The sequence below is a fragment of the Mercurialis annua genome, linkage group LG4 (genome assembly GCF_937616625.2).
Source record: "Mercurialis annua linkage group LG4, ddMerAnnu1.2, whole genome shotgun sequence".
NCBI lineage: Eukaryota > Viridiplantae > Streptophyta > Magnoliopsida > Malpighiales > Euphorbiaceae > Mercurialis > Mercurialis annua.
Genome location: NC_065573.1, coordinates 26,193,070 through 26,204,807, shown reverse-complemented (window position 1 = coordinate 26,204,807; position 11,738 = coordinate 26,193,070). Strand labels below are relative to the sequence as shown.

At 33.6% G+C, this 11,738-nt stretch overlaps 1 protein-coding gene across 2 annotated transcripts; it reads left to right on the top strand.

The window, feature by feature from the left end:
- Positions 1-2,807: 2,807 nt before the first annotated feature.
- On the top strand, positions 2,808-10,321 carry LOC126679312 (ethylene-insensitive protein 2.1). 2 transcript variants are annotated; one of them, XM_050374311.2, is made up of 8 exons: positions 2,808-3,005; positions 3,742-4,573; positions 5,021-5,107; positions 5,227-5,337; positions 5,424-5,636; positions 6,412-6,594; positions 6,692-9,376; positions 9,469-10,321. In XM_050374311.2, exons 2-8 carry the CDS (start codon positions 4,319-4,321, stop codon positions 9,796-9,798), a joined length of 3,864 nt encoding a protein of 1,287 aa, XP_050230268.1. In that variant the 5' UTR covers positions 2,808-3,005; positions 3,742-4,318; the 3' UTR covers positions 9,799-10,321. The 2 variants fall into 2 exon arrangements, with proteins under 2 accessions (XP_050230268.1, XP_050230267.1); XM_050374310.2 differs by having other exon boundaries at positions 2,809-3,005; positions 6,409-6,594.
- The last annotated feature ends 1,417 nt before the right edge of the window (positions 10,322-11,738 follow it).

The window sequence follows — 11,738 nt, the reverse complement described above, 5'->3', positions numbered from 1 at the left end:
TCTCTAGAATACCTTCAATAATGAAGTGCCAGATCATTCTAAACAATCGTTCGAAAGAGTGTACGACGTTTACTTATAACGGTCAAAAAGATTTGAAAAATATCACTAGTGAACGATCGTTTAAACATTATAAACGATCATTCGTTTGTTTTAAACGATCGTTTATCGATCGTTCCCTAGTCTGTCTTGAAAACGAAAAACCAAAGTTAAGTGAAATATTTTGAACGATAGTTTAAAAATAAAGGATCGATAAATGATCGTTTGAAAATGAACGACCGTTTAAAATATAAACTTCACAAAACGCTTAGAGAACGCTGCACAATGCTTGAAACAAGTTAGACTTAAATAAATACTAATTGATTGAATATATCAAAATAAGGTTAAATGACACATGGTCCAACAGTTATAATTTCTGATATGAAGCCTAAATCACATTTTTTCCATAGTTAAAAGATTTATAGAAAAAAGATTTATAATTTTTTTATGGCTTAATACATCATTTGACCCCTAAACTATACCATTTTATTCTTTGCGACCTCTAAACTAATTTCGTGTTTTTTTGGACATCTTAACTCTTTTTTTGGTTCTATTTAACCTCTCATTCGGAATGTGTACACCACGCGCGATGACGTGGATAAAATTGCTGACATGGCTTTGCTGACATGAGGTTAAATAGAATAAAAAAAATAGTTAAGAGGTCCAATGGAACACCAAAATAGTTTAGAGGTCATAGGAAATAAAAGAGTAAGGTTCAGGGGTCAAAAAATATATTAAGCCTAAATATTTTTTTTAATTTAAAATAAAAAGTGATGTACTTTACATATTATTTGAAAAAATCATTTAAGGCTTTAAAAATCATGAAATTTAGCGTGTTTTCCAATTTTAACACAAATATTAGAAATTCAGAATTGATTTGAAAAGTTTGAAATTGCAAAAAATTAAAAGCTGGTGTACTAAAAATTTTAAAATTGAAAATTCGTGAAACACACTAAAAATATATTTTTTTAAAAAAATTTAGTCTCTTTTTAATATTATCACAGTATAGTAAATTTATATATTTTATAATATCGTTAAAAACAGACAAACTTCATTTATCATTATTGAAATGTAAACAAGTATTTACATGTACAAGAAGTTATATTATGTAATTATTTGACTAAATTTCAATATTTTTTTATTTTTCTAGAAGATTAAATGGATAAAAATTAAACAATTGTGTTTTCGAGAAGGTTAAATGGGTAAAAATTAAAAATTTGAAGGTGTAATAGGAAAATAAAATAAGTTCAGGGGTCAAATAGAACAAAATAGTATAGTTTTGGGGTTCAATAGAATAATTTATGCATTTTAATTATCCTTCACGCGCTTTAAAGCGTTTGAAAACACGCGCTTTTGCCACGTTGGAGGAAAAAGGTCAAATCGGCAAAAAAGTTGCAGTTGACGGGTTAAATAGAACAAAAAATAAAGTTAAGAGGTCCAGTAGAATACCAAATTAGTTTAAGAGTCTCAGAGAATAAAAGTGTATAGTTTAGGGGTCAAATGATGTATTAAGCCATTTTTTTATTATCAATTAGTTGTTAGTTGTATATGTTACATTTTATACGGCATGTATCTTGATTAATGCATATGTCATTCACACATTTTTTGAAAGGTTAGTCGGTAAAGTAAATATAAAAATGTAGATATGTGAAAGAAAAAAATACAGAGAAGGGATGCTATAGAATAAAAAATATAGTATAGAGGCTAAAGTATTTATTAAACCAAATATAAATTACTTTAAAAAAGTATGTAAGTGTAATAGGTTAAATCAATAATTTGAAGGTCAAATGAGTGAAATTGTAAGAGTTCAAACAAAGCTATAATACATTCATCTAAACGCCGCGATGTCAGTATAATTTTACCATGCTAGAGCGATTGCTGTCCACTCTTTATTTTAGAGGTGGAATGGATAAAAGTTAAAATTTATACGTTCAAAAAATTGAACCAAAAAAAAATGTCAAATACGTAAAAATATACAAATTCAAAGATGAAATCATGCATTAAGCCAAGAGGAATTCCATCCATTTCATACATTTATCATTATATGAGTACTACTCCAAGTTTCATTAAATGATAAGAATTCATGCACAAAATATTTTATAGCATGAATGGAAATCAAATCAAAAGTAAAGTACAACTCTTAAATTATGTGGATAAGAAGTCCTCTGTCCATGAATTTAACTCAATTCAGTCCCAACCTATGCAATGGAAATGTCTCATCAAAATTCAAAAGACAACAAACAAAACCAAACAGTAAGTTATGGGTTTCCAAATCAGGCAAATATAGACAGAAAGAAAAAAATAAAGTGAAATGAGAAAGAAGAAAAAAAGTAAGTAAGAGAAAGAAAATTATAAAAAAGAAAAGTAGAGAATATAGGCTTAAAAAATTAAAAAAATTATAAAGAAACTTAACTTTCAATTCCCATGAACAAAAGAAATTGTCTACTTTTGAGCTTATATGCATTGTTTTTTTTTCCACTTTCTCAAAAAATATGAAATCAATTTTGTTTTTTTTTATATTTTATTCTCAAATAATATATCTTTTTTTGAGATAAAATGTTTTCAATTCTTAACTTTTTAAAGTATAATTATTTAATTTAAACAATAAATGTGTACTAGTATTAATTTAGATGAACAAAAATAATTTAAATTTAAGTAGTTATTTTTTGTTTTGTTTTATAATGTAAAAATAGAAGCCACTTTTATCCAAAACACCACTATATAAAAAATAAAAAATAAAACTCTTTTCACTTTCATTATCTCTTCTCTTTCTTGAATATTTTAAGAAACTGAGCTACTCTATAAAGAATTGCCAAAATAAATACAATAAAATAAAACTTCTTTCTTAGTTTAAATTAAATTCATGGGTTTTTGTTATTATTAACTGCGTGTCTTAAAGGCTTCGTTTGAGATCTATACTTGTAGAGATTTGCAATAGAGAGAGAATATTAGTTCTTGAGACAAGAGAGGTACACTCACTTTTGATCTCATTTTGAAACCCTAAAATTCTTAAAGATTTCAACTTTATTACTCTATTGACTCTTCTAATTTCTGGGTTCTCAGTCATTTTAATTGACTTTCAGATTTTTATGACTGCTTTAGATCTCTAGCTTTTTTGGGGTTTTTGGTTTGGTGTTTTCTTTTTTAAAGGTCAGGTTTTTAAGTTTCTTTTAGCTGAAAAATGATTTGGGTTTTGTTGGTTTTAATCTGTTTTTGTTTATGAGTTGTGTTTTGTTGAGATCTATGATGGGTTTGAAGTTGTTTTTTTGGAACTGGATTTTGATGGATTTTATTTGATTGTGATAGTTATCTTTGATGTTTTTCAATATCTTTGGAGTTATTGTTGAAGTATGTTTTGTGAAAAAAAAAAGATAAATCTGTGTAGATTGTGTGCAATCTTGGTAATTAATCTTGTTGGGGACCCTGCTAGAGTAAATGATGATACTAGCATTGACTTTCTGCATTGTTTCTAAAAATTGCTATTAAATTGTTAAGACAGTCCATTTTGCAAAATCTAATTGGATGCTCTTGCATTCTTTTAGCATGATTAATTGTTTTGGTTTATTTATCATCCTTTTATAAGCTGATCTTGTAACAACTTCAGTAACTCTATCGATTCTGTTGCGTGCAAAAGTAGTTCTTAGATATGAAAATTTGATTTTGATTTTGCTATTGAGATTAAACTAATTTTGTTTATCGTAACAGGCGTTTCATTGAAAGAGATTGGGGACCAAAAATATTGTGCAAGTTTCACATGAGTTGGAGTAAACAACTACTCTTGTTCAGGAGATTTATAATAGTTCTTGCGGTAGGGCGTCGGGATCACTATTTTGTTGCATGGAACTTAGTTTAAATGCACGGGTTTGATTGGTTTCTTATGATCACAGCTAATGCTGAAATTTGGTGTCAGCAGACCAACTTCTTAATTTATCTGTGAGAAATTTCATTGGATTGATACATCCAAGTGTAATTTTTAGGCCGCCAGTCCAGAAGTGTCTATGTCATTGTTTGATACAGTTATAAAGCTTAGTAATGTGTTTTTCAAGAAAAGGGAATTGACTTTCGGCTTTTTCATGTAAATCATGTTTAAATAGTTTTAGTGTTTTACTGAACAATTAGTTGGAAGACAGCCCGTTCTCCAGTGAATCTAGATTAGGCAGCAAAAAGCTATGTATAGTATTTATCTTGTAATTCCTTGGGAGGTTGTTCTGTTGCCTGGGATTTCTAGTTAATTAATTTACTGTTTTGATCTTACATCTCGCTGGCGGTATCAATTAGCACCATGGAAGCTGATTTTACGTATTCTAATACTAACAACCAGCCTAGAATTCTTCACCATCTGCTTCCATCTGCTGGACCTGTAATTTTAATTGCTATTGGATATGTTGACCCTGGAAAGTGGGCGGCAACTGTTGAAGGTGGTGCTCGTTTTGGGTATGATCTGGTATTTCCTATGCTAATTTTTAGTTTTGCTGCTATTTTGTGCCATTACCTTGCTGCTCGAATTGGCGTGGTTACTGGAAGAGATCTTGCCCAGGTAATTGTCTATCAGTTTGAGAATGACATACTTTTTTAACTGAAAATATTTTTTGAGATTTGATGTTAATTTTACTTTTTTCATTTCTATTCTCGATTAAGTGTTCTTTTGCTATTTCGCTTCTCTATTATGTAATAGATTAGTAAAATATGGAAATGAAAAATAGTTGACCTAAGCTTACTGTCAAGCTACTCATGGTAGATGTTATCTTTTTCACTTTGATCAAAGCATGCAGTATGAGTTTCGAGTATTTTATTGTTTTGTGTATCTACGTGAAGATGTATGTATTTGCAAAATTGTTTTATAGACAAATGTGATATTTGAGGTAATTTGGTTGGTGGGTGGCTATCTCTCTCTCTTCCTTCCTTTCCTGCTGACCACCCACCAACATGCTCTTTATCATTTGAAGTTTAATCAACTGTTCTGTTCTTCTTTCCCTTTCTGTAGATTTGCAATGTTGAGTACGACAACTTTACGTGCATGTTTCTTGGAGTTCAAACAGCGCTTTCCGTGATTGCATTAGACCTCACTATGGTAATTTATTTTTGTTCTCCTTGATACGTATATTGGGCTGCTTTTTTCAAAGATAATGACCCAGGGCATTTGCATAGCTAATTCTCACTTATAATGTGTAAGTTTATTTTTTTTAATAGATCATTGGCATTGCGCATGGACTTAACTTTCTCTTTGGGTTGGACTTGTCTGCTGGTATTTTTTTAACCGCCATTGACGCTGTTTTATTTCCACTTCTCGCCACCTTTCTGGTAAGTTCAACTACTTAGTTCTCTCTGTTATTTAAATCTCAGAAATTTCATTCGTGAATGTGATTTATTTACTCTTCGCTATGCAGGAGAAATGCAAGGCAATTTTCCTATGTACATGCGTGGCAAGCTGTATATTGCTTTTCTATTTTCTTGGAGTGCTCACCAGTCAAACAGAAATATCACTTTCCTTCAATTGGACGCTTACCAAGTTAAGTGAGGAAAGTGCATTTGCCCTGATGAGCCTTCTTGGAGCCAATCTTATGCCTCATAATTTTTACCTCCACTCTTCTTTTGTGCTGGTAGTTTTCTTTCTCCTTCAGCTCTCTCCATGCCCCCCTTATATACGTTTGGCTCTTGTGTGATTAATTAAATAGTAGTTTGATTATATTGCTGAATGGTCATGCGCATTATATCGAGTGTTCCATATGTCTATAATTTCACCGCATTAATAGTTTTACTTTTACGTTCTGTTTCTGTACTTGTCTTTGATAGCCAAAAGGCTAAACAGGCTTCTTCTTGTCATAGACTGGCAAAATTAAATTGATTCTTCAGATTGTTTTATCCATTTTTTCTTTGATATGGTGAAGAATATGGTTTAACTGCCAAAGTGTTTAGATATCCCATTTCTGCATTGGCCTGATGATTCCAAATATGAAGCATGGTATCAAGTTAGAAATGATTTCTATATCGGCATTGTTAATCTTTGTCTTGTCACACTTATAGTTTGTTTTATTTGGTGGTGCTGTTTCATATTTGATCATTGTGCACTTCTATGATGATAGTCGCACATACTGGTCTGTCAATAGTTTGTTCTTAAGGTACAATATTAGAAACCAATTTATAAGAGGGAGTTATTATAGAAATCTCAAGTTGGCTTGAAAGGATTTTGTTTCTGATATTTTTGTGTTGAGGAATATGAATGTGCTTGATATTTTCTGCTCTCAAACTTTATTTGACCATTTAATTTTCTACTCTTTTGCCCTCTTTTTTCATGGTCTTGTTGAGTTCAAGATGAGTTTTGGTAACTTTTGTCTTTCAGCTTTCTAAACTTAATACTAAACATTCTTGCAGCAGCAACAGGGTCGTCAAAATGTTTCCAAAGATGCCTTGTGCCATCAGCATTTTTTTGCCATCTTAAGCATTTTCAGTGGCATTTATGTGGTGAATTATGTGCTTATGAATTCAGCTGCAAATGTGTTCAACAATACTGGCCTTGTTTTACTTACTTTTCCTGATGCAATGTCTCTAATGGAACAGGTATGTTTTTTTTCTCTAGCAACTGCTCCGGTTACTTTTTATTTTCTTGTCGTACAACATCTTCTTACTCACTTTTTCTTACATTGATCAATCTCAGGTGTTCAGAAATCCAGTGGCACCCCTTGTCTTTCTGATGATTTTGTATTTTGCAAATCAACTAACAGGGTTAACCTGGAATTTTGGTGGGCAAGTAGTTGTGAATGATTTTCTCAAACTAGACATACCAAATTGGCTTCAGCATGCTACAATTAGAGTTATGGCCATTGTTCCTGCTCTTTGTTGTATATGGACTTCAGGAGCTGAAGGAATATACCAGTTGCTTATTTTTACACAGGTCATGACAGCTCTACTTCTTCCGGCTTCTGTGATTCCACTTTTCCGGATTGCGTCATCAAGGCCAATAATGGGTGTCTACAAAATATCTCAGATTTTGGAGTTTATAGTGGTGATTATTTTCATGGGATTATTAGGCTTAAAGATTATATTTGTGGTAGAAATGATTTTTGGGGATACAGATTGGGTTAGTAATTTGAGGTGGAACATGGGTACCAGTGCAGCTGTCCCTTACGTTTCTCTTCTCATCACCGCTTGTTCTTCATTCTGTTTGATGCTTTGGTTGGCTGCGACACCATTGAAGTCTGCTACACTGTTAGATGCTCAATCATGGAACTGGGATATACCCAATGTACATGAACTATCTACACAGAAAGAGGAAAATGTTGCGAGAGAAACGATTTATGATAGAGTGGAAGCAATTCACAATCAGGAAGAATTACCAGAACCAGTGGGTTCCATGGAGACTTATGCAGATCTAGCTGGTCCAAATGCAGAGCCTAATCTGCCTGAGACATTAATGGAATCTGACAGGGAACTTCATTTGACAACAATTGAGGAAGATCAAGCTGATGTCAGGTTTAGCAACTCCCTGAAATCCTGTCAGGAGGAATCAACATCCACGGTAGATGAAGTATCAGTTTCAACAGTTGTTAATGAAGTTGCTGATTCTGATCTCCCAGATACTGTGGAAGTTAATATCGAGCCAATGCCCCAAATTGAGAAGACCGTGTCGATAGAGGGAGATTTACAGGCTGAAAAGGAGGACGACGAGGGTGATACTTGGGAGTCCGAAGAATCATCTAAAGCTGCTCCTGGAAGCTATTCGTCTCTGGCGGCTGATGGTCCACCATCATTCAGGAGTCTAAGTGGTAAAAGTGATGATGGTGGGAATGGTCCTGGAAGTCTTTCCAGATTAGGAGGGTTGGGGCGCGCTGCAAGGCGTCAGTTGGCTCAGTATCTTGATGAGTTTTGGGGACATTTATATGATTTTCATGGGCAATTAACACACGAAGCCAAAAACAAGAAACTCGATTTGTTACTGTCTGATTCAAAGCTTGCATTGTCCCTGACTAATATGGATATTACTGGGAAGGAATTTAGCGGATATTATCCATCAGGTGGTAGAGGATCCGATTCTCTGATAACTACAAATGTATGTGATTCCCCAAAGCAGATGAGGGTACAAAGCGGTATTGACTCATCATATGGAGTTCAAAGGGGATCATCCTCACTGTGGTCCAGCCACGTGCAATTATTGGATGCATATGTGCAAGGTTCGAGCCGCAATGTTGTTGACTCTGAGAGGCGTTATTCTAGTGTGCGCTCTCTCCCGTCATCTGAGGTCTGGGATAACCAGCCAGCTACCGTACATGGTTATCAGATTGCATCTATCATCAATAGAATGGCTAAGGACAGAAATCCCAGCGACTTGAATGGTCAGATGGAGTCACCAGCACCTATGTCTCCATCATTGGGTCCTAGAAACTACCGGGATCCACTTGCAGTTGCCTTGGGGCAAAAGTTGCAAAATGGATTAAGTTCTCAAGCCTCAAGGTACCAGAACTTTCCACCAACTGGAAACAGCCCACTGCAGTCTGAAAGGCCATATTATGCTGTTTGCTCTTCGGCACTTGCTGATAACACAGGGATGTCAGTCAATACTAAGAAGTATCATAGCTTACCGGACATATCAGGAATTGCTGGTCCTTACAGGGATAGGTATTTGTCTGAGAAGAGTACTCAGTGGGACAATACTGTTGGATTTGGAGCATCTGTTGGCAGAACATGTTATGAGCCTTCTTTATATTCAAATACTGGATCAGGAGTTGGAGGTTCGTTCGGTTTTGATAGCGCTTCAAAAGGTTATGGCGATGCTTTCTCGTTTCCTTCTTCTGACAATGGATCCATCTGGTCCAAACAGCCATATGAGCAGTTTGGCATTGCTGATAAAAGTCGTGCTGTCGGAAGTGGATTAGGAAGCAGGTCAAATTCAAGTGGCCGAGAAGCCATTTCTGTTGTAGATTCAGAGGCCCAGCTTCTTCAGATGTTTAGAGCTTGTATTGTAAAGATTATGAAATTGGAAGGGTCTGATTCCCTGTTTAGGCAAAATGATGGAGCAGATGAAGACCTGATTGATCGTGTGGCTGCAAGGGAAAGATGTCTGTATGAAGTTGAAACGAGAGAGATAAACCGCATGGTTGAAATTGGTGAGACTCCGTACTCTTATTCCGATAGGAAGTCCACCTCCTTGTTGAAGAATAACGAGGCGGGTATAAACAGCATTCCAGTTTCCTCCGTTCCTCATTGTGGGGAGGGCTGTGTTTGGAAAGCAGATTTAGTAATAAGCTTCGGGGTGTGGTGCATTCACCGAGTTCTTGATCTTTCCCTTGTGGAAAGCCGGCCAGAGTTGTGGGGGAAATACACTTATGTGCTAAATCGTCTTCAGGTCAAATTTCCGTCTTCTTTTAATGCCCTTTAAATGCAGTGAAGTGATGTTGGCGTCTGCATGTGACATTTGTACTGTCTTCTAATTTGCAGGGAATAGTTGAACCAGCATTTTCCAAGCCTCGAAGTCCGGTATCTCCGTGCTTCTGCCTTCAACTCTCCGCGGCATATCAACGTAAGTTGAGTCCACCTGTTTCAAATGGAATGTTGCCCCCTGCTTCAAAGCCAGGGAGGGGAAAGTGCACAACAGGCGCTATGGTTCTCGATTTGATTAAAGATGTAGAGATCGCCATATCTTATCGAAAGGGTCGATCAGGCACTGCTGCTGGCGATGTAGCTTTCCCAAAGGGAAAAGAAAATTTGGCTTCTGTCCTTAAACGTTATAAACGACGATTATCTAACAAGCCTATTGGGAGCAAATGAGGAGTTTGGAAAGGTAAGTGTTGTCAGCTCCTTACTGATCATGTCTCATGTCGTAGACTCGTAGGGCTGCTTCAACTGGGTAAATTTTAAGCTGTTTGATTTTGGAAAACAGCTTATGCCCTGGATCAGGATCACTCTTTCTTTTTTGCTCTCCCTTGTGTATTAAAATGTCAATGTTCTGCAAATTTCACTACGCTGTATGTTATATATACCATAGGATAAAAAGGTTACGTATTTGCAGATGAAAATCAGTAGAAAGGCGAAAAGTCGATAAAGTGCATTTCTAGTTTCAGCTACTGTCAGTCACTTTTGTGTTTCTTTTTACGGCAAAATATAGATGCTTCATGGGGTTGGGGTGGTGGGAAAAGCCTGAGAAGTAGCTAAAAATCTATCTCTATTTAAGAGAGTAGTAAAGATGGGAAAGAGTATGTACATATTGCCTGTAACTGTAAGTGACAAACTTGTGATGTTTTACGTTTTCATTTAGTTCAATAGCAAACTCAAACAGGGTCTTCCATGTTCAGCTTTTCTCAAATATTCATGGGAATGAAAACAAGTGTAAACTTGAAATGTTGTAGATTCTTGGTCCTAAGTTGCCAGAAGCTTTCTTTTCTTTCCTTTCTTAGCACGTAATCCGTTTTACCTGTCGGAATTAGGCCTTGCTTGTTTGGGACGAGTTCTCTACGGAAGTATACCTTTACAAATAGTAAATATTTTCCGCTTATTGATGCTTACTAAGTAAATTCTACTTGCCTATTTAAGTGGATATTTGCGGACAATAATATTTAAAAATTAATTATTCAAATCAGTTGATGAAATTGTTATTTTTTTTATTAAATTAACAATTTAAAGTTCAACTTTTTAGAAAGTGAATAAGTAACTAAGTGAAATTAATCTTCTATTATTAAGACAATAACTTATGATAATTATTCTGTGAAAGATATATCTATCTATACTATATATAAAAACACGGATGGAGGGGATAGGCAAATTTACGAAATAATCCTTTAAAATTTATATTAATAATTGGTTTTATGGTCATTACTTATCCTAATTAAATTAATAATTAATAAAGAATAAAATACTGTTAGAATAAGGAGATTGTGAATTTGATTTTAATTCACTACGTTTTCTATTTATTTCCTACAAATGCTCCTCCTAAAAAAAGAAGGTTTCTTGCCCTCCTTTCTCAATTCTCCAGGATCTAAAAAATATATTCCTCGGCATCATCAATCTTGTGTGGCACAAGTAAATACTACTAAATACTAATTGCACTCCATTAAAGCTCATCCTTGTTATATATACCTATTATTTATAATCATATAAGGAAATTAATTTGCCACTTTTTTAGGTAGAGTTTTATTTTGATATAATTGAATTATTAAAAAAATATTAATTTAAAAGCTGTTATTTGCATAGGAAACATATGATTAAGTAGTATGTTTTATTTGACGTTTAATATTTTATATGAATATATAAGGTGGTGTTTAATTTTGAGTTTAAAATTTCTTACAAGTAAATGTCTTTTATAAATAAAGAGTTTAATTTGAAGTCAATTGAAATTTAACTTGAAGTTAACCGGGAGTTTAAAGATTTTATAACGATTTTTTGCAATTGTTTTTATGTAAAATTATGTATAAGTATAAAATCATCGTGACTAAATTGATTTACGGAATTAAAAATTATAATCCCTTTTCCTAAGAATTCTTTTAAATTTATTTATTAATTAATAATCTAATTTAAAATTTAATAGCTATTACTCCAGACTACTAATTAAGGATAAAATTAAAATATAATTATTTCATTATTAAAAATAGAGTTCTATGTAAATAAGGAATTAAATTCCATTTCATAAAAATAATTTATAATTCAAAAAAAGTATAACTAATTTAATGTTAGGTATATGTAAAATATATGGTACTATAACTTATAAATAAATA

Coding starts and splice junctions, on each gene's coding strand:
- LOC126679312 (XM_050374310.2), top strand. CDS start 4,319: ATGGAAGCTGATTTTACGTATTCTAATACTAACAACCAGCCTAGAATT. Junction 5,338..5,423: donor CACTTCTCGCCACCTTTCTG/GTAAGTTCAACT, acceptor TTCGCTATGCAG/GAGAAATGCAAGGCAATTTT. Junction 9,377..9,468: donor ATGTGCTAAATCGTCTTCAG/GTCAAATTTCCG, acceptor TCTAATTTGCAG/GGAATAGTTGAACCAGCATT.